Source organism: Loxodonta africana, chromosome 11 (assembly GCF_030014295.1).
Source record: "Loxodonta africana isolate mLoxAfr1 chromosome 11, mLoxAfr1.hap2, whole genome shotgun sequence".
NCBI lineage: Eukaryota > Metazoa > Chordata > Mammalia > Proboscidea > Elephantidae > Loxodonta > Loxodonta africana.
This window is the reverse complement of record NC_087352.1, coordinates 25,624,480-25,649,935: the sequence shown is the minus strand read 5'-3', so window position 1 is coordinate 25,649,935 and position 25,456 is coordinate 25,624,480. Positions and strand designations below refer to the sequence as shown.

At 44.8% G+C, this 25,456-nt stretch overlaps 1 protein-coding gene across 2 annotated transcripts; it reads right to left on the bottom strand.

The window, feature by feature from the left end:
• Nucleotides 1-1,757: 1,757 nt before the first annotated feature.
• Nucleotides 1,758-24,555, bottom strand: ZNF667 (zinc finger protein 667). Of its 2 annotated transcripts, XM_003406875.4 has the most exons (5): nt 23,579-24,555; nt 14,446-14,537; nt 9,705-9,831; nt 7,873-7,965; nt 1,758-3,428 (listed from the first exon to the last, which is right to left on the bottom strand). In XM_003406875.4, the coding sequence occupies exons 2-5, from the start codon at nt 14,503-14,505 to the stop codon at nt 1,849-1,851; spliced, it is 1,860 nt and encodes a 619-aa protein (XP_003406923.2). In that variant the 5' UTR covers nt 14,506-14,537; nt 23,579-24,555; the 3' UTR covers nt 1,758-1,848. The 2 variants fall into 2 exon arrangements, with proteins under 2 accessions (XP_003406923.2, XP_064149490.1); XM_064293420.1 differs by having other exon boundaries at nt 14,446-24,555.
• Nucleotides 24,556-25,456: the final 901 nt, after the last annotated feature.

Here is a 25,456-nt window from a genome sequence, read left to right as displayed (position 1 = left end):
ACGTCACAAAACAATTATGTATGTTCGTTGTTTAATGAGAAAAAAATTCCTTCCTCAGTATAAATAAGTTTGGCTAGGAAGGGCAATTTGGTAACATCTAATAAAATGTGTACCTTTTGATACAATTTAGCCTCCAAAAATAATAAAACTTTTCAAGAGCACATGTCATTCTATTACATATGAAATAACAGGCAAGGAGATAAGACTGATGAAGGTAGCTGACTGTGGGCAGGGCATCCTTCTGCCCTTCCTCAAATCTTTAGGTGTTTGGCCACTGATCTGGAACCAATCTCTCTGGCAGACTGACAGAGAAACTAACACGGAATTGTGTGCATGCGTGCGTGCACGTGTAGATAGAGAGGGAGAAAAGACACGCCTCTCCATTAGCTGTCTCTGCTATTTGCCCGGCCACTTGCTCCCAGTGCTGAAGATTTTTATGCTGATTTTACAGAAGTGATATGACAAGTTTAAATGGGAATTTGGTTCTTCCATTACCCTGTACACATGCTCACTCTCACAATTCTGGTTGCTGTTTTCTCAGCTGTGGTCAAGGTTAGACAGACCTAATCCATGTGGTCCTACATCTTACAAAGTTACCTTTACAAGATACGGATGCTCTCAAGAACAGCTTTTGTAGAAGGAAAACTTACAAAGAAGAGCCCAACTGTATAGTCGAATCACAAAACAAATTTTCTCACATATTTTGCACAAGCTGGTAAGAGGCACTGAAAGTTATATATAGTGAATAGCTGACAGTAAAAGAGCCCAGTACGTATATCCAACGTTTTCTCCATAATCCACCCCAATGTTTACATAAAAATACCAATATATTTATTCATATAAATATAGACAATTTCTTTCCAAGTGAAACAGTAACTGAAATAATTTTCTCCCTGCTTTGAAGTTCCTCATTCTTTGGTACATCCTGTTTTTTCCCCCCATTGGCCTGTCTCCGCCATGTTAGATTTTCACACTATGAAGAGCATATACTCTTAGATCCATGTTGAGAGTATGGTAATGACTCTTATGCTCCACACCATTATGAGTGTTACCTTTATCTACCTAAAGACACACTCCTGTTCATTCTCACTCACAAGTTTCTATCAGCTGGTTTGCCAGGTAGTCCCTTATATTCGATAGTTCTAGTTCTGAGGAACAGACTCAAATTCTTTCTTCATGTGACCTTAAATCAGCCTCAAAGCCCCATCCACAAAAAATGGATTTCACAATTCCACTTAATTGCATGTGACCAATGAAATATCTTTAAAACTACACTGGAAGTAGAACATCAGTAATTCTCATCAAATGAAGAATGACTTTCCATCACAATGACTGATCCAATCTTCTGAGCTTGCTTCTTTGAAACTGTAAGGCCTGTGATAAGGTCATTGCTTCAATTGATTGCAAATCATCAGGTAAAACCAAAAAACCAAACCCGTTACCGTTGAGTTGATTCCAACTCATAGCGATCCTACAGGGCACAACAGAACTGCCCCATAGAGTTTCCAAGCAGCAGCTGGTGGATTCGAACTGTCAACCTTTTGGAAAGCAGCTGTACCTCTTAACCGCTGCATCATCAAGTCAAAAATCACCAATAATGTTTGCTCTTTGGCTTTCAAAGTGGGGCACTTATCATCAGATGGTCCCATAAATCAAAGAAGCAGGAACGGGCATGGGAAAAATGTATTTGTAACATAAATTTGGTACATATGGGACCATCATTCTCATAGAGTCACTATGAGAATGATGGTCCCATATGTACCAAATTTGTTACAAATACATTTTTCCCATGCCCGTTCTTGCTTCTTTGATAGCCTCGGCCTTCACTTTCACAGATTTAAAACCACCTTAGGCTTTTTCTTCAGAATGTGTACTCTGGTGTCGAATAAGGGACGAGCTCCGACTATAAGCCTTCCCACATTTACTACATTCATAGGGCTTCTCTGAAGAATGACTTCTCTGATGTCGAATAAGGTCTGAGCCACTGCTAAATGCCTTCCCACACTCATTACATTCATAGGGTTTCTCCCCTGTATGGCTTCTTTCATGTAGAATAAGGGATGTACGCTGACTAAAGGCCTTCCCACATGTTTTGCATATATACGGTTTTTCTCCAGTGTGAATTCTTTCATGTTGGGCAAGGTGTGCGCTCTGGCTGAAGGCTTTCCCACACTGATCACACTCATAGGGTCTATCTTCAGTGTGAATCCTCTTGTGTCGAGTAAGGGATATGCGGTGACTGAAGGCCTTTCCACATTCCTCACATTGATAGGGTTTTTCTCCAGTATGGATTCTCTGATGTTCAATAAGAAATGACTGGCGGCCAAAAACTTTATTACATTTATTACATTTGAAAGGTTTTTCTTCAGAATGAATGTTCTGATGTATTTTAAGGTTTGCAGTTCCAGAAAACATCTTCCCACATTCCTTACATTCAATAAGTTTCTTTTTCTTTGTATGAACTTTTTGATGTTGAATAAGGGTTGACTGCCGATTACAGACCTTATCACATTTATTGCATCTGTATAGTTTCTCTCCATTATGAGTTCTTAGATGTAAAATAAGGGTCGAAGGCCGCCTGAAGATCTTCTTGCATTTGTCACATTGGTAGGGTTTCTCTGAAGTGTGAAATCTCTGGTGAAGCAAAAGTGATGAAATCTTACTGGAGGATTTCCCACATTTTCTGCATTTGTAAGGATTCAGTAAAGGGTGCCTTCTCTGCCGTATACTCTGACTTAAGGCTTTCTCACGTTCATGGGTCTTCTCTCCAGTATGACTTCTTTTATGCTTAACAAACGTTGACTTTTTACTGAAACCTCTCCCACATTTATGGCACTTATGGATTTTCTTTCTATTGTGAATTTTCTTATGAAGCAAAATGGATGACATACGGTTGAAAGCTTTCCCACATTTTCTGCACTGGTGGACCTTCTCAACAATGTGAATTTTCTGATGAATACTGAGTGGTGGGCACTGATTCATGGCCTTCCCACAGTCAGAGGTTTCCTTTCCATCATGCATTCTCTCATGCAGAATAAGGGTTGTTTTTCGATTGAAGTGTTCCCCACATTTACCACATTCATGGCTTTTCTTTTCAGTATGAGTTCTCTGATGAAGAATGAGGGAAGAGATCTGTCTGAAAGCTTTCCTACAATTACTGCATTCATAAGGCTTCTCCCCAGTATGAGAGATCTGATGAAGTTTAAGAGATAAGCTCCGACTGTAGGTTTTCCCACAGTCACTACATTTTAAATATTTCTTCCCTGAACGCCTTTTCTTGGATTTTATTAGGACTGAATTGGTTTTGCAGCTCCTCTTTCCTGTGGGAACCTTCTGTTGTACAGAAATTGGTTTCTGATGGATGCTTTGCCCAGCTTTGCTGCTCCGATCTGGAGGTAACTTCTTGGTCTTAAACTTAGACCCTGACTCTGAAAGACATCAAAAAATTAAATGTTTCTGTTTTCCTGTGCTGGAAAAATGAAGCTTCTAGAATATAAATGGAGACATTATCATTATTAATCATAACAGCAACAATGATGATAACCAGAACAGTAACTTTTTAGTGTCTTATGACAGCTTCAATTATGATACTAAGGGCTTTATAGAAATAGCCAATAACTGGAATTCAGGGGAGTTTACAACTTGAAAATGAATAAATGAAGCTTTTATTTATAGGATAAATTTTATACACCTATTTTAAACTCCTTAAACTGTTCATTAGATAAATGTATTTTTATTATGTTGTAAATATAAATATAATATTATAAATATTAACTGTCCAGAAAATGCAAATTTACAGAAGGTAGATTAGTGATTGCCTAGGCCTGGAGGTGGGAACAGGGATTAACTGTAAACAGGCATTGAGGGGTCTTACTGGGGTGATGAAAGTGTTCTAAAACTGGATTATGGTGATGGTTACAAACAACTTAGTAAACTTATCAAAATCATTGAATTGTAACCTCAAAATGGGTGAATATTATGAAGTGTAATACCTCCACAAAGTTGTAAATTTGAAGCATATTCTTATAAATCGAATGTTAAAAAATAAAAAAACTCAGCAGCTATTAGAATTGAATATTCAGATATTTAGAAGAGTAAAAACTTTCAACTCAGGAGGAGTAGGAAAAAAACTAAGAAAAAAGGTAATAGACTAAAAAAAAATTAATCTGTTATTTAGTAAAATGAAAGTACAAGATATTTTAAAGTAACTACTGGTATTATAGAATGATTATAAGGTTCGGATCCTGTGGCACAATAAACAGAACTGAGCTCTTTAGATCTATGCCATTCAACACAGTAGCCACTAACACATGCAGCTACCAAGCACTTGAAATGTGGCCAGTCTGATCTGAGATGTGCTATGAGTGTAATAAAGGAGCTTGGGTGGTGCAGTGGCTAAGCACTTGGCTGCTAATTGAAAGGCTGGCAGTTCGAACCTATCAGTGGATCCACAGGAGAAAAGACCTGGCAATCTGTTTATGTTAAGACTCCTAGAAAACCCTACAGGGCAGCTCTACTCTGTCCCACAGGGTTACTATGAATCAGAATCCACTCGATGGCAGTGGGTTTGGTTTCTTGGTTTTGATGAGTGTGATGTACATGCTGCATTGTGAAGACAGAACAAAAAAGTAAAATATTTTAAAAATATCAATTATGTGTTCAAATATTATTTTGATTATATTGGGTTGAATAAAATACATTATTAAAATTTCACCTGTTTCTTTGTATTTATTTTAATAAGGATACCAGAACATTTTTAATTACATATGTGGCTAACATTGTATACCCAGTGATGGTGCTGCTTTTAAGGCACTCCCCCACTCTCATCCTTGCTCACTCTCCTCCAATCACAGTGGCCTTTTGTTCGTCTGTGAACATGACAAACTCTGCCAAATTCATCCTTGCTGTTGTGCCTTTGCATTTCTTCTTCCATCTCTTTAGAGCTCTGCTCCTTGCCCTCCCCCTCACCAAGCTACTATTACTGACTGCTCAGCGGCCACCTCCAAGAAGAATCTTTCCTGACCACCCTACCTACAGCAGCAGCCCTGTCACACTCAACTCCTTTTCCCTGCCTTGTTTTTCTTCAAAGCATTTACACATAAATCCATATTTATTTGTCTCCTCCTGTTGTTCTTGTTGGCTGCCGTTGAGTTGGCCCCCACGCACAATGGAATGAAAACCCTGCTTGGTCCCGCACCATCCCCATGGTCGATTGAGGAATGGACCATTGTAATCCGTATGTTTTCACTGTTTGCTTTTCAGAAGTAGATCACCAGGCATTTCTTCCTGGTCCATCTTAGTCTGGAAGCTCTGCTGAAACCTGTTCAGCATCATATCAACATGCAAGCCTCCACTGACAGACGAGTGAGCTCCCCTACTGAATGTAAATGCCATGAGGGTAGAGAACTTTGTCTATTGTGTTCGCTGTTTATCTCCTAATAACACAGTGCTTTGAGCAGTATCTAGCAGAAGCCAGACACTCAAAAAAGACTGATTAAACCAGGGTCTCTCAAATGCGGCACAACAGGTAGACCACGACTTACGACATATTTGAGTTACAAAGAACCGCACCGTGTTGGTTTTCTTTTTTTTTGGTACATATTATTGTTAGTACCATGTACTACACACAATGCTGCAGTAGGTAATTTGCTGATGCTATCATTCTCAGATGTTCACTCGCAGATGTTCAATATGTTATAATTTATAAAGATACTAACAGGCAATAATAATGAAAACTAAAAAAAAAGAGGTATTCAACTTATGTCAGAACCGACCTCAACAGAGCCGTCAAAATGGAACCTGGTCATAAGTCAGGGACTACGTGTACTGACGTTTGGGGCTGGATAATTCTCTGTTGTGGGGGCTGTTCTATACACTGTAAGATGTTGAGCAGCATCCTTGGCCTCTACTCAGTAGATGCCAGGAGCAAAGCCTCCCTATCCCCCAGCTGTGGCAACCAAACATGTCTCCAGACACTGCCAAATGTCCTCTGGGGACAGAATCACCCCTGGTTGAGAACGCCTGGATTGAACAAATGAGTGGTGCTAGTTCACCTAGGTTTGAAAATCCTAACCCCAAAATGCTCTTCTGCCAACCTTTAGATGCATTCTTTAACCTTATATTGATTTTATTCTAGTTTTGAGCCTTATCTTTCCTGTAGGACAGATGAGTTATCATGACAATAGTATCTTGTAATAATAATAATACCTTATAATTCTCAAGCACTGTTCCAAATTCTTAACATATATCATCTCATTCAATCCTCACAGCCACCCTGTATATTCACAGCTATTGCCATTTAGACAGGAAACTGAGATACACAGTGGTTAAGTAATTTACTTGAGGTAACATGGCAACTAAGTGGTAGAGCTGAAGGCAAATCCAGACAGTCAGATGACCAAGTTGGTGCTCTTATCTACTGGCTTATACCACACTGCTGATCCCTAGCTCCTAGCAAGGGTGTGTAATGTGTCCAATCAGAAACTAATTAGTGTGAGTTAACTACTTAAAGTGAGGGTGTCAAGATTTCGGCTAGCTTATTTTGGACATGTCATCAGAAAAGACCAATGAGGGACCATCATGGTTGGTAAAGTGAAAATGAGGGAAACCCTCAAAGAGTTGGGTTGACACAATAGCCACAACAATGGACTCAAATACGCCTACAATCATGAAGACGGTGCAGGACCAGACAATGTTTTGTTCTACATATATAAGACGGCTATGAGTTGGAGCCAACGAGGAGGCAACTAACAACAACAACAAAGAAAATAAACATATAGAAGAACATACTACTTGGCTAACCAAAGAGGAATCTATTAGAAAAGAATGAATCATTGAAAGATAGTGAAAAAGAACAAGTATGGAAAATATTTTAATTCTTTTAACTAACAAAGAAAATTATGCAAATTTGAGCACTGTTATGAAAAGTGTTTTCATTGGAAGTCAGAATACACCTCCTCTGAGAAAGAGGGGAAATATGAAAGCAGAGATGCAGAGAAAACAATGCGTGGGGATGAGGGTTTTGAGAGCTGAGCTTCTGAATGCTGGCCTCCTGAGGTTCAAACCTAGCATCTCTGCCACCTCCCTGCTGTGTAACTTTGGGAAAGTCACTGAGCTTCTCTGGTCCTCAGTGTCCTCCTCTGCAAAATGGGAATAATGATAGTCTCTATAGGATTGTTGAGCGGAACCTGTACCTAGAAGAGTGCTCGACACCTAGTAAGGTCTGATTAAATGTTGATTATTTTCTCTCTGAACAGCCTTGGTGGTGCAACATTTAAGTGCTCAGCTGCTAACCCAAAGGTTGGTGGTTTGGGCCCACCCAGCTGCTCCACAGGAGAAAGACCTGGCAATCTGCTTCTGTAAAGATTACAGCCAAGAAAACCTTCTGGGGCAGTTCTATTCTGTTACATGGCGTCACTATGAGTTCAAATGAGCTCAACAGCACCCAACGACAACAATGCTACCATTTCTCCCTCTAAGGAGCCCTGGTGGTGCAAGTGGTTTGTGATCAGCTGCTAACCTAAAGGCTGGCAGTTCAAACCCACTCAGTGGCTCCAGGGAAGAAAAGTCTGGCAAACTGCTTCTGTTAAAATTACAGCTAAGAAAACCCTATGGAACAGTTCCACTCTATAACCCATGGGGTTGCCATGGATCGGAACTGACTGCATGGCAATGGGTTTGGTTTTCATTTTTTAGTCTCCCCCTGGGGGCTCACACTGAAGAGCCCTGAATTTTCTCCACAGGCCTGGATCCTCTGGTGTGGGGGTGGGGGTGGGGGCTCTCACATTGTATTTTTCAGAGGCTGCCTCCTCACGACCCTGTGAACTCCTCTGCAGGATGCCCACTTCTAAGGCTTGGTCCCCTCTTACTCACCAGGCACCCGGCGTCTTCTCGGTGGCTCCACCAGCCAGGGTGCTTTCCCTTTCTCCAGTAAAGTGATCACATTGGGCCTCCGAAGAGAAAGTCCTGCACACAGGGAGAAGGAGAAAACCGACCATGATGGAAGTGCCACAGAAACCAGAGTCAAGTCCTGTCTCCTCAGATGAGACTTTACGAACATGAGGATGTGAAGGGAGCACGAGAATGGGAAAGAGGGAAATCCAGTCCCAGCCAGCAGAGTTGTTTATTTCTAACTCTACAAAGCCAACTAGTCTCCTGAAAAGTTGGACCAGAAACTCCTGAGGCTGGTTACTCAGATATTGTCTTTCAGCTTCAAACCCAAGTGCCTTTGCTCTGCTTTGTGATGCTGGGGCTGGGACTCTGCAAACCACTTCTTCACTCGCTGTTCCTTGTTAGCTTCCACCACTGTGGGTGCTGGCGGGGAGCCTGGAGGAGGAAGGGCCCTGCTTTCCCCCGTTCTGTGTCATTCAGCGGATGCCCTCCACCCCAACAGCAGCATGGTCAAACTTCATTCCTCAATTTTGCCAAGTGATAGTCTACTGTATGGATTACCGCATTCATCAGCTGATGGAAATTTGGGTTGTTTCTACAAGTTTTTGTGTGGACACATCTTCACGTCTACATATTTTCATGTATACCGTTTGACGCAGCGATCACACTCTTAGGGTACTTAGGGTATCCATAGAGACAGAAAGTAGGTTAGTGGTTGCCTAGGGCTGGGAGGCTTAGGGGAATATGTGGAGTGACTGCTAACGGATACAAAGTTTCTTTTATTAATAACGCTGCTATGAATATTTGTGGACAAGTTTCTGTGTGGACTCAGGTTTCCATGTCTACATGTTTTCATGTATATCTTATGACTCAGCAATCATATTCTTTTTGGGGTGATGAGAATGTTCTAAAATGGATTGTAGTGACAGACGTATAGCTCTGTGAGTAGATAAAAAACCACTGAATTGCACGCCTTATGTGGATGAGTTGTATGATACATGAATTATATCTCAATAAAGCTTTAAAAAAAATGGGGATTTAGGGAGAAGTGGAGAATGAATGTTAATGGGTATAGGATTTCTTTTAATCATGCTATGAACATTTGTGTATGAGCTTGTGTGTGGACACGTTTCCATGTCTATGTGTTTTCATGTATACCTTATGACCCAGCAATCATACTCTTTTTGGGGTGATGAAAATGTTCTAAAATTGATTTTGGTGATGGATGTGAGTATGCTAAACATCACTGAATTGTAAACTTTTATGGGTAAATTGTACAATATATGAATTGTATCTCTATAAAGCTTTAAAATAAACACTGGGTGGCTTTTTTTTTTTCAGTTGAGACCTTGGCGGATGTACATCCCTCGACACACCGGTTCTGGATGGTGGGGGGATATTATGGTTTGAATTGTGTCCCCCCAAAATATGTGCTGTAAATCCTAACCCTTATACTTGGGATTATAATCCCATTTGGGAATGGGTTTTCTTTAATATGTTACTGAGGCAGGATTAGTGTAGGGTGTGTTTTAAGTCAATCTCTTGAGATATAAACTGAGATCACGTACGGAGAAGCAAGCAGAAATGGGGAGAGATAGATCCCACACCACACGAAGATCACCAAGGAATCAAGGAAAAAGGACCTATCCCCAGAGCCAAGAGAGAGAGAAGACTTTCCCTAGAATCAGTGCCCTAAACTCGGACTTCTAGTCTCCTAAACTGTGAGAAAATAAATGTGTTTGTTAAAGCCACCCACTTGTGGTATTTCTGTTATAGCAGTACTAGATAACTAAGAGAGGGGAGGGGAGCCTTACCAAGAGATACCAGGTTCTGGTAGTTCTCCAACATGACCTCTTTGTACAAATCCTTCTGAACGGGGCTAAGCCATTCCCACTCCTCCCGGGAGAAGTAGATGGCCAAATCTCCAAACGTCACTGGTGCCTGAAATAGAAAGCCACATGTCCACTCGCTGGGCCCTTCTGCTCCCATATGGCTGGAGAAAATGGTGGACGTGTCCCAAACATGGGGACAAGTGGTACCAGGAATCAGTCAAGCATTAGGGAATGTTTAAGGGACACTGAGCTTCTGTTAGGGGTGCCGGAAAAATTCAGGGACAGTTAATAGTGATAGTTGAACAACATGAGGAACATAATGTCACTGAACTGAACATGTGAAGAGTGTAGAAATGGCAAGTGTTTTGTTACCTATAGTTTACCACAAAAAAAGGAAAAAAAAGGAAAGCATTAGGGGTTCTGAGGTCAAGAGGCAGATTTATTAATTAAATAAAACACAATGTGATATGATGTAGCTTTTGTAAAATATGCATACACATTAAAATAGCATTAATTTTGGGTCAGGTGGGTTATTGTTTGGTTGGTTTTGCCTTACATGCACTTTCCTTTTTGAATATTCCTTGACAATAGCCATATATTGTTTGTGGTTGTTACGTGCCATCAAGTGGTCCCTGACTCATGACAACCCCATGAACAATGGGATCAGGCTGTTATGATCCACAGGGCTTTCACTGACTGCAGTTATTATTAAGTGTCATGTTGCATAAAGGATACATTTAGGATATCCAAGTATTCTTCTAAGCACTCTACCCGAACTTTCTTCCTGGTCTATCTTAGTCTGAAAGCACCGCTGAAACCTGTTCAGCGTTACAGCAACACGCAAGTCTCCACAGAATGCGACTGAGATGCACTGGCTGGTACTCAAACCCAGGTCTCCTGTATGAAAGGCAAGAATTCTACGACTTGCACTACCACCGCTCTCATACACTCCTTGTTGTTGGTAGTTGCCTTCAAGTCAGTTTCAACTCATGGCGACCCCACGCGTACAGAGCAGAACTGTTCCATAGGGTTTTCAAGGCTGTGACCTTTCAGAAGCAGATAGACAGAGCTGTCTTCCGAGGTAACTCCAGGTGGGTTTAAACCACCAACCTTTTGGCTAGTAGTCAAGCCACTTAACTGTTTTCAGTCTTGGAAACCCTATGGGACAGTTCTACTCTGTCCTATAAGGTCGCTATAAGTTGGAATCGATCCGATAGCAACAAGTTTGGTTTTTTGGGGGGTTTAATCTTTATGGAAGCAGATTGTCGTATCTTTCTCCCACGGAGTGGTTGGTGGGTTTGAACCACTGACCTTTCAGTGAGCAGCCAAGCGCTTAACCACTGCATCACCAGGGCTCCTCCTTGTATAGTGGAGTCATTTAATAAATGCCTAGGCTTTAACCCAGCAGTTCTACTCCCGAGAAAGTCACCAGACAACTGTAACAACATGTTGTTCACTGTAGCACTCTTTAAAATAACAAGAAATTAATGTCCTTCAGCTAAAAAAAAAAAAAATTTAAGGCACGTATGTTGAAGGAATATTATGCAGTCATAAAAAATAACATACACTTGTAACTGCTGATACTGAGAGATGTTCCTGATATGTAACTAAGAAGGACAGAGAACATGCATTTTTATATTCTATGAAATAAATCAATATATTTCCTTCATTGCTTAAGCCTGTTTGAGTTTTCTATAATTTGCAAGTACAAGCAGCAAAACTGATTGTTATACAGTAATACCTGCGAAAGCTGGAAACTGTAAGGCAGAAACCTGTCAGAGAAGGAAAACTGAAATATATTCCATTAATAGAGAATGACAGAAAAGTGCTAAGGCTGCACCCTGTCAAAAGTGGGAAACTTGTGAGACCTCGAAAAACAAGGTAGTCCCATCGAGTTCTGGCTCTCCCAGGTTTCAGTGTATACATGAGTCGAAGACGGCTTCTAGGTATTGGCCCCAGGTTGTTTATTTCTTCATTACAAGCTGGGGCCCATTACTCCAAAGAGCCCACCAGTGCCAAATTCAAAGTTTTACACATCTGTTTTAAAAACAGCTCAAATAAGCAGATATTTAGCTATTTAGAGCCTTCCTGCTTTGCATACTCTGCAAAACTGCGCCCTACGTTTGCTAGCCATAAAAACTAAAACGACTGTTGCCGTCGAGTTGATTCCGACTCATAGCAACCCTACAAGATGGAGTAGAACTGCTCCATTGCGTTTCCAAGGCTGTAAGCCTTACGGAAGCAGACTGCCACATCATTCTCCCACGGAGTAGTTGGTGGGTTTGAACCGCCAACCTCTCTGTTAGCAGCTGAGTGCTTAACCATTGTGCCACCAGAGATAAGATAAAATCCTCTAGTTATAAAGAGTCCCTGGGCGATGAAAATGGTTCAACTGGATGGCAACAGGTTTACTATCAAAAGGTTGGTAGAATTGAATCCACCCAGAGGAGCCTTGGAAGAAAAGTCTGGTAATTCATTTCTGAAAGGTCAGGTCACTATGAGTTGGAGCCGACTCAATGGCAACTGGGTGGTAGTTAGTTATAAAGACTCCAAGCTGCAGTTGCCCTTCTGAACTCTTTGACCTAGATACTCCCCCTCCCCCAGTTCCCATACCCTCTACACCTTCCCCTGCTAGTCTTGGGAAGGTCTCCTGCTGTCAGAGGTTCCCTCCTGCCCCACCAAATCTCTCCTGATTCTCTCTCAGTCAGACCCAGTCAATGGAGAAGGCCCACATCATTTGGAATATGGTCTCTGGAGACAGAAAGGAAATCTTTGTATTTCTTCAATTTGGAGTCCCTGCGTGGCAAAGATGGTTAAAGGCCTGCCTATGAACTGAAAGGCTGGTAGTTCAAATCCACTCAGAGGTACCACGGAAGAAAGGCCTGGCGATCTGCTTCCAAAAGGTAAGTGCGCTATCCTATTTTTTTTTTTTACGGCAACCTGTAAAAAAAACTGGAGCAGCAGCGCTATGAAAATACCTTGCAGGGGGCAATGCTGGCAAACAAATGTAGAAGGTACACAATATTTGCATAAAAATACAGTGTATATATACATATGTATGTATGTTAAGTGTATGTATCCACGTATACTCACATATACAATAAAACACATAGGGGTACAAACATGGATACTTTTTCGACTTAGCCAAACACCTCACATGATTGGTTTACGAAGTCTGAAGACTCTGGACCATGGGACAATTCAGTCACTGGTGTAATACACTGCACAAAGTTTATGTTCTATATCCTAGCTAGGTGAATAGCATCTAGGGTCTTAAAGGCTTACAAACAGCCATCTAAGATACAACTATTGGTCTCTACTCGTCCAGAGTAAAAGAGAAAGAAGGAAACAAAAGACTAAAAGAAAAAACTAGTATATAGGACTAACAGTCTACACGAACCATGACCTCATCTACCTTGAGATCAGAAGACCTAGATGGTGTTGGGCTACCACGACTGAGTGTTCTGATCAAGAGCACAATAGGCAGATCCTGACAGAATGGGAGCAAAATGTGGAACAGAACTCAAATTGTTAAGAAGGCTTGAAAACGGAGGGCTGCCCAAGACTACTGCCGAGATACTCTTTAAACCTTGAACCAAAACTTCCATGAGGTCATCTTTTAGCTAAATAACAGGTTGGCTCATAGAACAAACAGTATCATCCATGACAGTAAACCTTGTGGTAAGTGGTGAGCTAGCCATTAATTCTTAGACAGGAAAAGGTCAGCAAAGGTTCACACATGATTTCTATGGATTCTGAGGAGCACCTTTCTTCTCCCCATATTTTAACACATCTAAAATTGAGACAAATAATCAACGGCACAACAAAGTTCAACTACTGGAGGTGTTCTTTGTTAACGGAACATAAATAGCATGGCTTATCATCAATGACGTCTTAAATTTGAGGAAATATAGAGCACCCATCAAAAAGCATAGTGATTAAGAACATGGACTTTGGGGCCAGAGTTCCTGGGCTCAAATCCCATAGACTATAGGATCTTGAACAAGTTACTTAACTTCCATGTGCCTCCCTTTCCTCACCTATAAAACAGGCCTAATAATAATACCTACTTCACTCAACAGGGAGGTTATGAGGAATAAATTAAAGGAGCTAATGATACTTGTCAAGGAGCCCTGGTGGCACAATGGCTAAGAGGCTGACAACAACGAGCTAGGGACAGTACCCTGGATACATAAATCCAAGTGTATGCATGTGTTCAGGGTGGTTTGTGTGTGTGTGTCCAAGTATGTATGTTTGTGTGTCCACGTAGGTGTCCGTATGTCCAGATGTGTGTGTTTGTGTCCAAGTACGTGTGTGGGTGTCCAGCTAAAGAGACATCCTCCTTGTGAATGTGAATTTGAAAAGTAAAATCAGAGGGACACTGAGAATTAACTCTGGAGCACACTGTGGAAGTCTTCCCTGAGCACTGCCTCCACCTGAGACATTGCAGTGATGCTCACCTTCCCTGCAGAAGGGGATTCTCCCGTACCAGCAGGGCCCCTGGGATGCTGAACAAACAGGTGAACAGACGTGTGCACACAGAGGAGAAAGGAGAGAGATCCCTGGAACTGTTCTCAGGGTCCCCCCTCCATAGCAAGAAAGGAACTGGGAAGCAGCTCCTGTGTGGGTCTCCACCAGGCAGGGGTGTTCCCAGAGAAGGAAAGCAAATGGTGCAAGTCTTATAAGATGGAACTTTCCTGGAGGAAAAGGAGTCAGCACTCACCTTGGACTTGGATTTTCCCCGGGTAGCAGGCATTCTTGCCTCTCCTGTGGGGTTCCACATCTAGACAGGGGCAAAGAGCTGGGAAGGTGGGGCTGGGGGAGAAATGGAGTCATGAGAAGGACCAGGCCTTCTGGGTGGTCTGAGTCCTCAGGTCCCTCATGCTGGACACACACCCCCACACACCTGGACACACACACACCTGGACACATACGCTTACATACCTGGACAAGCAGATGCACACAGAGTTGGACACATAAACCCACATACCTGGACAAACACACACACCTGGACACACATATACGCAGGAAGGTCAAAGCATCTTCTGGAGCATTCCTGCCCCTTCTCAGGGTCAGGGAAGGACCACGGCCACTGCTGTCTGCTCCAAAGGTCACATCAGCTCTAGGGCAGGAGGCCAATGACACTGACGAGTGCTGAGTGCCTCCTGGGTGAGGTGCTGGGGGTGGTGCAGTGAGTTAGAGCAGAAAAGCACTGGCCCCCATACACCTCATATCCCAGCAGGGAAAACAAGTCCATCTAGAACACAGTGGTGGGGGGGCACTGCTGGTAAGGGAAAAAGACCAGGGCAGGAGGCTAGAGAGTCACAGGATGGTCAGGCAGGCCTCTCTGAGGAGGTGACACTGAGCTCAGATCTGAACCCAGGGAGAGTGTGAGCCAAGGAGGAGAGTATCCCAGGCAGAGGTACAGCAGGTGCAAAAGCCTCGCAGCAGAAGTGTGCTTGGTGCGTACAGGGAAGCCAGCAAGTCCGTGCGTTGAAGTAGGGAGCGAGGTAAGGAGTGTGGGGGATGCAGCTAAGGTCAGGAGGGCCAGATCACGAAGGCTGGTTTAGATTTGATCCCAAGCATGATTAGAGATCACTGGGCATGAGAAGAGATGGGATACAGGGGAGCTGACCATGGGAGTGATGTCATTTGATTTAACAAATCTTTGGTGGCTGTAGGAGCCCTGGTGGCACTAGGCTTAAGCACTCAGCTGTTAACTGAAAGGCTAGGGGTTCGAACCCACCAGTGGTGCCATGGAGCCCTGGTACTGTAAGTTAAGAGCCTGGCTGTTAACTAAAAGGTCAGCAGTTTGAATCCACCAGCTGCTCCTTTGAAACCCTATGGGGCAGTTCTACTCTGTCACACTGGGTTGCTATGAGTCCCAACCAACTCAAAAGCACCCAACAACAAGTGTGATAAGGGACAAAAAGCAGTCTCTACACAAAGCTGTGTTTTGAGTACTATATTAGATATACGTGTCAAATCCTGAAATAGTACGTGGCATATCATCTTCAGTATATGTTAGATACTGTTGTTAATGCCTTTTGTTATTATTCAATCCTCACAATATTACCGTGAGGCAGGTAATAAGTACAGTCCTATTTAACAAATAGTAATCTGAGGTTCAAATCTGTTATGCACTGTTATGCAATCAGTAGTCTGGAGTACAAGCTCTGGTGGTGCAATGGTTAAGCACTCAGCTGCTAACAGTTAAGCACTGGGCTGCTAACCTAAAGGCTGTCGGTTAGAACCCACCAGCAGCTCCATGGGAGAAAAGACCTGGTGATCTGCTTCTGTAAAATTACAGCCTAGGGAACCCTATGGGGCAGTTCTACTCTGTCACATGGGGTCACTATGGATTGGAATTAACTGAACGGCAACTAACAACAATGGTGAATAAACTGTGTGTGTGTGTGTGTGTGTGTAGGAGGCAAAGCTGACACAGAAGAATCATTAGATGGCTGTGCAAGAACTCAGGAGGAAATGCTGGCAGCTTGGACTAGGCTGGGAGTGGAGGTGAGATGTGGTCAAATGTCACCTCTCCAGAGGTGACCCCATCTAAAACAGCTTCTGTCCTGAGTCACTCTGGAGTTCCTGAGTGGTCCAATGGTTAATGTGCTCGACTACTAACCACAAGGTTGGAGGTTCAAGTCTACCCAGAGGCGCCTTGGAAGAATGGCCTGGAGGTCTACTTCTGAAAGATCACCAAAAAAAAACCCCATTGCCGTCGATTCCGACTCCTAGCGACCCTATAGGACAGAGTAGAACTGCCCCGTACAGTTTCCAAGGAGCGCCTGGCGGATTTGAACTGCCAACCTTTAAGTTAGCAGTCATAGCACTTAACCACTACGCTACCAGGGTTTCCTGAAAGGTCACAGCCATTGAAAACCCTGTGGAGCACGGTTTTACTCCGACACACGTGGGGTCGCCATGAGCCGGATTCGACTTCACGGCAACTTTTGTTTTTACTTTTTTCAGTGTGGTTACTGGTGGCACAGCAGTCAAGCACTCAGCTGCTAACCGAGGGGTCCATGGTTTGAACCCATCCAGCTGCTCTGTGGGAGGAAGACCTGGTAATCTCCTCCCATTAAGATTAACCCAGTGCCCCATTACCTTTGGGGGCAGTTCTACTCTGTCTTGTAGGGTCACTATGAGTTGGAATTGACTTGACGGCATCTAACAGACTGGAAAATAAAAAATTACATATGTCTTGCACTGTTTCTAGTGGATGCTGCTGCTCCTTAGTACAGTCTATACTACTGTATTGCTCCACTTCTTCACAGGACTTATTGCTTCCTGCAAATAGCTTGTCTGTGTATGGGTTTTCAGGGTTATCATCTCCCCCACTGTTGGGCTCGATTAGAGCACAGACCCCGACTGTTTTGATCACTGCTGTCCTTCCCAAACTGAGCACACGCTTGGCACGGAAATGTGCTCTACAAATCCACTGCTGACTGACTCAATAGCCTGTTTTGCAGGTGCTGCCGGCATTCAAGAAGGGTGGGATTCATGCATTCTACGCTGAAGCTAGAGAGCTCTGGTGGTGCAGTGACTGAAGCACTCAGATGCTAAACAAAAGGTTGGCAGTTCGAACCCAGCAGTGGTTCCGTGGGAGAAAAGACCTGGCGATCTGCTTCCCTAAAGATCACGGACTTGGAACCCTATAGGGCAGTTCTACTCTGTCCTGTAGGGTCGCTATGAGTCAGAATTGACTCGACGGCAACGGGTTTATGCTGAAACTGCGTCATGGGAAAAGGTTCGGCTGGAAACTTGAGTTCCTGTCCCTCCTTCGTCCGCTGCAGCAGCCATTTCACATTCCTCTAAACTTGTCTTTTGCAGAAGGGGAGGGTCTGGAAAGGCAGAAATTGGGTGTACTTTTTACTTCCCTCATTCTAAAAAATTCCAAATCTACAGAAAAGCAAAAGACTAGTAAGTACAAGGACTGCCTTACTCCCCTTCACCAAATGTTAACATTTTTACACACACACACACACACAATTTTTTAAAAAACTGAGTCATTTGAAAGGAAGCTGTAGACACACTAACAGTTCACTTCTTAATATTTCAGCACAAGGCCCTGAAGAACACAGGCACTGTCCCTCATGTCCCTAGTGCCATTATCACACCCCAGAGCCAACAAAGGTGGATATAGTTGTTAGTTCCCGCCGAGTTGATTCTGATTTATGGCAACCCCACGTGTGCAAAGGAGAACCGCTCCATAAGGTTTTCAATGGCAGTAAACTTTTGGAAGCAGATTGTCAGGCCTTTCTTCCAAGGTGCCACCTCTAGGTGGACTCGAACCACCAACCTTTCCATTAACAGCCAAGCATATGAACTATTTGCACTACCTAAAAAAGAAAACTCCAAACCAGTTACCGTGGAGTCCACTCCAATTCAAGGCAACCCCCTGTGTGTCAGAGTAGAACTGTGCTCCATAGGGTTTTCAGTAGCTGCTTTTTCAGAAGTAGATCACCAGGCCTTTCTTCTGAGGTGCCTCTGGGTAGACTCTAACCACCGGTTACCAGCCGAGCATGTTAACTGTTTGCAACACCCACGAATTCGTATTACTCTTTCTGCTTAAAACGATTTCACAACTTCTGATCGCTCTTGTGATAAAGACTAGAGGACTCCTCTTGGTGTGGGTGGGATTATATAAAGCGTGAACACCAGGAGGTGGGGATCACCGGTGCTGTCTGAGACGTCTGTCCACACAATCATGATGATGGGTCTCACCTTGTTCTTACTTATCAAACCATACTGTCTTGCCAAGAATTAAAAAAAAACACAAAAACAAATCTGTTGCTGTGGAGTCAATTTTGACACATGGTGACCCCATGTGTACAGATTAGAACTGCACTCCATAGGGTTTTCAATGGCTGTGACCTTTTGGAAGCAGATCACCAGGCCTTTCTTCTGAGGCATCTCTCTGTGGGTTCAAACCGCCAACCTCTTGGCTAGCAGTCAAGCACTTAACTGTTTGTGCCACCCAGGAACTCCACAATGGTGACTATGTCTTAAAAAGCGCTTGTCTGTGTCTTTCCTGTGAAAAAGGTAAGGCAGGAACCACACTAGAAGATGGAAATATGGAAGTTTCCCTTTACAGATTTAAAATTTCTTTTTTTTCTCCCCTTGGGGAGGTTGGGGAAGATAAAACCAAAGCCATGCTTAAATTCAGAGTTAAAATTCTGGGAATGTTTTGATTCAAAATATGAATCATAACATGGCCTTGTACTGTTAACGGGCTCCCAGCCAGGAGATTGATTTGTTAGTCCTTCTCTCTTTGTAGGATGAAGCTGTAGTAAGAGGTAATATTACATTTACTATTAACAAGATTAACAAATATCAAGTGCTTTCATGTTCAGGCACCACTCTATACAGATTATCATTTAATTCTCATACCAACCCTGGTGGGAATCAGTTGCCTTGGGGTGGACTTGCATGTTAGCAGCCAAGCACTTAACCGTTTGCACCACCCAGGGACTCGGATTTATTATTACCGCCATGCTTAAACATGAGGAAACTAAAAACCAAAACCAAACCAAACCCAGTGCCATCGAGTCGATTCCGACTCATAGCGACCCTAGAGGACAGAGTAGAACTGCCCCATAGAGTTTCCAAGGAGTGCCTGGCAGATTTGAAATGCCGACCCTTTGGTTAGCAGCCGTAGCACTTAACCACTACGCCACAGAAAAATGAGAACGACTTGCCCAAGGTCATCCCAGCAGGGAAAACAAGCCCAGTACAACACAATGGTAGACAGGATCACTGCTGTGAAGAAATAAAAGACCAGGAAAGGGGGCTAGAGACTGACGGGGTGGTTGGGGAAGGCCTCTTTGAGGAGGTGACACTGAGTTGGGATCTGGCTCAAAGCCAGGATTCAAACCCAGGCATCTGACTCCAGCAGGATCCCTATGTAGTGCAAATAGTTTGCACTTGACTACTAATTGAAAGACTGGTGGTTGGAAACCACCCGGTGGCACTACAGAAGAAAGGCCTGGTGACCTGCTTCCATAGAGATGGTTGTTTTTGTGTGCCATCAAGTGGATTCAGAGGCATATCAACCCTATAGATAGAGTAGAACTGCCCCATAGGCTTTCCAAAGCTATAATCTTTATGGGAGTGGATCGCCAGGTCTTTTCTTCCTGGGAGAGGCTGGTGGGTTTGAACTGCCGACCTTCCAGTTAGCAGTTGAGTGCTTTAACCATGGGATCCTTCTGTAAAGATTACAGCCAAGAAAACCCTATGGGACAGTTCTACTCTGACATATGTGGGTTGCTATGAGTCAGAATCTACCCGATGGCATCTAAAAATAACTCTACGTGCAATACACATATATGTGTAATATGACTCTGTGTATGTGACCTGGACCTTATTTTGGCCTGCCATGTGCTGTGACCTCAGGTCCTACACTCCCTCTCACCATGCTGGCCTCCTTGCTATTCCAAGAATATGCTGTTGCCCCCTCCCTGGGATTTATCTCTGTCGCAGCAGTACCCTCGCCCGGCAATGCTCTAGCCCCTGCCTCAGTCCCTCCCGTCCTTCAGTCCCTGCTCAAATCTCACTTCTCTGTGAAGGTCACCAGAACACCCTATTGAATACTGCAACCTGCCCCCAGCCCATTTACCTGGTCTTTCTTCCTTATCCAGCTCTGCTTTGTCTCTTTTTCCATAGCTCTTACCACCACCTAACATGCTATATAGTTTCCTTAGGTATTCTGTCTAGTGCTGACTGTCTCCATCCACTAGAATGCAAACCCCTGAGAACAGACCTTTTTTTGTGCATTCCAAGGGCCCTGAGCCTTGGAACAATGCCTAGCATGTGGAGAGGATTTGTTAAGTATCTGCTCACTGAATAGCTAGATGGCCCTTTAAAACCAAAACCAGTTGCCTTTGAGTTGACTCTAACTCACGGCAACCCCAGGTGTGTCAGAGCAGAATTGTGTTCTATACGATTTTCAATACCTCATATTTTGGAAGAAGATCGCCAGGCCTTTCTTCAGAAGTGCCTCTGGGTGGGCTTGAACCTCCAACCTTTTGGTTAGCAGCCAAGCACTTAACGTTTGTGCCACCCAGGGACTCTACTCCTCCCCAACCCTCCTCCAGATTAATTTCTCTCATTCTCAGGAGCCCAGAGGAGCCTGAAGTCTCTCAGAGCAGTAGCTCTCTCTCAACCTTGGCTGCACATTAGACTCTCTTGGGAGCTTTTAAATAAATACCAAAGAGAACACCTCACGCCAGACCCATTAAATCAGAATCTGTAGGGACTGGGTCCAAGCCTTTGTTTTCTATTTCTTAAAAGCCTTCCAAGTTTTTCACTAATGCAAAGGCGTTGTTTATAACCACTACCCTAAGTTTCAGAGCCTGGGTGGCCCAAGTGGTTTGTGATCGGCTGCTAACCTAAAGGTTGGCAGTTCGAACTCACCTGGAGGCCTCCACGGAAGATAGGCCTGGCGATCTGCTTCTGTAAAGATTGCGGCCAAGAAAAATCCTAAGGGGCAGTTCTACTCTGTCACATGGGGTCAACATGAGTCAAGGAATGACTTGGTGGCAGCTAACACTAACAACAACCACAACCTCAAATCTCAGAGTCTCAAGGGTGGGGCTGGAAATCTGACTTCTCCCTGTTGAGGCCCAGACTTCAGGGCTGGAGGAGAAAGTCTTTGATGAGCTCAAAGACAAACTCTTAGATTCCGTGATCAAGGGATTCCAAGGAGTCACTGATGGTGCTCACTGCTCTCCCCGTAGGGGTGGTCAGTGAGAAATATTCCCTACCTTAGTTTTGGAGTTGACTAAGGTGCCCATGGAAAGTCTGGGTGTTGATTCTGAAAATAGTACCTGCTGTCACTCTCTAGGAGTCCCAGGGTGGTGCAAATAGTTAACACGCTCAGCTGCTAACCAAAAGGTTGCAGGCACCTTGGAAAAAACGTCTGGTGATCTTCTGAAAAATCAACCACTGAAAACCCTGTGGAGGACAGTTCAACTCTGGCACACATGGGGTCACCATGAGTCGGAGTCAACTCCACAGCAATTGATCCCTCTAATCCCTTCACCCTGCTTTACTTTTCAAAATACTTATCACCAACAATTTTACTGTTGTCTCTCCTACTAAATGCAAGCTCTGAGTAGATAAGGAGCCCTGGTGGTGCAACAGTTAAGTGCTCACCTGCGAACCAAAAGGTCATGGTTGAATCCACCCAGCAGAGCTGAGAGAGAAAGACCTGGCAATTTGCTCCCGTAAAGATTACAGCCTTGGAAACCCTATGGGGCAGTTCTACTGTGTCCTACAGGGTCGCTATGAGTGAGAATCAACTCAAGGCAACCTGTTTGGTTTTTACATGTGCCAAGTGCTGTCCTACTTAATGCTCACCACAAACCTGAGGCTGGTACTATTATCTCTGTTTTACAGATGAAGAAACTGAGGAGAAGCACATTTAAGTAACCTCTCCCAAAGTCATACAATTAGTGAGTGGTGGAACCAGTAGTCAAAGGCAGGTAGTCTGGCTCCAGAGTTCATGCTCTTAAACCCCCATCTACCTGAGTGGCGCAAATAGTCTGCATTCTGTTACTACCCAAATGGTTGGTAGTTCGTACCCATGTAGTGGTGCCATGGAAGAAATGCCTGGCAATCTACTTCCCTAAAATTATAGGCATTGAAAACACCATGGAGCGCCGTTCTGCTTTGACATGATTCCGTTCTGCTTTGACATGCTTGGGTTCACCATGAGTCTGAATCGACTTGACGTCAAGGGGTTAACCTGGCTAAGGAGAAGACTACAGTCACAGTCACGAGCTCCCAGAGGCCAGGACGGAACTGCGTTCTTTTCAAATGCGCACTAATGCGGAGACAGAAACAACGCAAGGGCAACCAGGCTACTGGAGGGCTCAACTGCAAGACCGTTGGACCCTGGGCTAGGGGCACCTACAATGCTTTATCCTAAGTCCAGAGACAGTCCTCTAGCATCGTGACTACACCCCACCTCAGCGCGAGGTCAATAACACCAACACTACAACAAACACGCACATCTACACGGTATTTATTGAGTACCACGCTGTGTTGGGTGGGTCGCCAATGCTGTCCTGTTTAATCTTCCCGACAATACGGAGACTGGTGCTATTATTACCCGATTTTACCGAAGACGAAAGCCGCAAGAAATGACGCATGCGATTTCACAACCATACAAGCGCGCACACGCACTTTCACAGAAGAGCCCCTCACACCTGTACGGCCTCTCAGAATCCTCCCCACAGTGGCCTCCATGTCCAGTTACAATGAGTCATATCCCAGGCCAGTACAATCACACATCGCCACACATTTCTGGGGTCACCACCCTACGAAGTACCGGGACACAATCCCTACGAAGTCCCGGGGCCACAACCCCCACGAAGCCCCAGAGTCACAACACACGCAGTCGCAGGTGCACAATCACACAATCTCACACAACACACTCTCACCTCCGTCCTCCCACGTCAGGCCCCAGTAGAGCCCAAGGTACTGCGCAAAGACCCCCTCGCTACCCGCGCCTGCGCACTTCTCTCTGGGACCCCCGTGGGCCAAGCACGGCCCCGCCCCCTCACGTTCGAAACACGTAGGCGGCGTGCGAGGCCCCGCCCCAAACAAAGCCACGCGACACGCACACGTTCAGTCACCATTCCTGGAACCAGTCCACAACGCCTGGGTCCCGCCCCTCTGTACGCAACCATGAACGCAAGCTCACCAGCCGAAGCCCCCCCACCCCCGCTCCTGCACAAACGACGTAGCACGCGCGCTCTCGCGCAGAAACTTCGCGTAGCTCCCGGGAGGCGGGCTGGAGAGTCCTCACTCCTCACTCTTCTCAGGATGTCACGAATACGTACTCAAGTATTAAGGTCCTTTGTTAATCCGCTCAGCCAACCCCATTCTTCCCGTTTGGTCGCCCTCCCCGGCTGTTACATCTGCATACTCCCCTTCGGGGACTCTTCGCCCCAACACTTTCCCTTATGTTCTTCATGTTCACCGGGGCTTGGAGCCTGGCTCAGCAGCGGACGCTGACGCGCGAAGCTGCGCTTGCGCATTTCGAGCACAGGTTACTACTCCCAGAAGCCTCCAGCGTGCGGAGCGGCTCTGGAAGTCCAGGGTGGGAACGGGAGGTTCAGTGGTCTCAGCACCGCGGTAGCTCCCACCTGTCCCTTCCGGAGAGGAAGCGATTATAGGGCGGGGCAGAGGGAGGTTCCTCCAGGCCAGGACTGGAGTCTTAACTGCGATTTCATTGACTGAGGAGTCCCAGAGTTCTTTGCCCGGCAGTTTGCCAGTGTTCAGACTACATTTCCCGGAAGGCACCGCGGCCTTTTCCGCCCCGTGTGGCGTTGCGGTTTTGCCTCAGACATTGAGATTTTAGGTCAGCCTGGTGGTTGGGATGCAGGCTGGGGTGCTAAAGACTCTGCGTGGGGCGGGGCGCAGGGAGGGTCCTGGGGGTGCTTGGTGTAGCAGTGTGTGAAGTGATTAGAATGGGATTGGATTGTGTGTCTCTGTGAGGGGCAGCTTGAGATCCGGTCTTGCGAGAGACTCTTCCAGCCTGACCTGGATTGTAATCATGTGTGTATTTGTGTCTGTGTGGCCCAGTTATTATGGTTGTGTGTGTGTGTGTGAGGATTGTAAGGACAAATACAAAGTGAAAATGTAAGGCAATGAGGGTTTTTGTCCTGTCTTATCAGCTGATGGAAATAAAAAAAAACCCAGTTCCGTATGATGGAAATAAGACGGACGCAATACTACCAGTTGCAAGGGAAACAGAAAGTGGACATTTATTGTTTGCGCAAACAAGGAGCAACTGGGGCTTAGCAGCTGAAAGACCACGTGCTCCCAGCCCCAGGGGGCTCGGAGGTTTTATGCTCTCCATGGGGGGGAGGAGGAGGGGGATTGGTGCCCAAAATCCGACACCCTGATCTGTCCCATGTCCATATTTGGAGATCCAGGTGCTGAGTCATTTACAAACGAAGGGAACTTTCGCTTTGCAAATGGGCTGGGGTGCAGCTGTGTGCCTGAGAACATCTTCCATTCTGGCGAAGTTCAGGTCTGGGGTCAAATTTGGGACCACAGCTCTTCAGATCCTGCCCATGCACGGAGATCTTAGTTTGCGCATGTGCGGGATTTTGGTGCCAAATTCAAACCGCAGTTGGGGCCTGCCGCGAGGTCGGGCCAAGAGACTGCGGCTTGGTGGCCTATGAAGGGGGAGGGTCTTCGGTGAAGCAGAGAGAAGCTTCAGTCCACCCCCAACAGGTTCCTTTTAATCTTAAAAGGGGTTTAGGGCTGAAGGCCTTATCTTCTGTAGTTTCTTCCTGCTGGCTAGGGGTGCTGGCATACTCTAGCTGGAACCTACTCAGGGGAGATAGGCTGATATCCCCATTGCAGCATCATCGGGAGGTGGAATTTCTGAAGCCTGGAAGACAGAAACTTTACTCAAAGTTTAAATATATAAGATCGGAATACAAGTAACAGAATGACCATGACCAAGGGTCCTAGAAGGGGAAGAAACCATGTTAGGCTCCGATTTGCTGCCTTTACTATATTCCAGACATCTTGTGAAAATGGGCTTTATTTGAATTTGTGTAGCCACTGAGCTTTCTCGTAAATCTTTTTGCAAGACGTGACGGTCATCTCAGACTCATCTCGTGGTTTCTTTAAAAGTCCCATACTCCTGGGTTTCCTGCCCTACTTAACGGTGAGATAGATGGAATTCCCTTTCCTCTGTTATT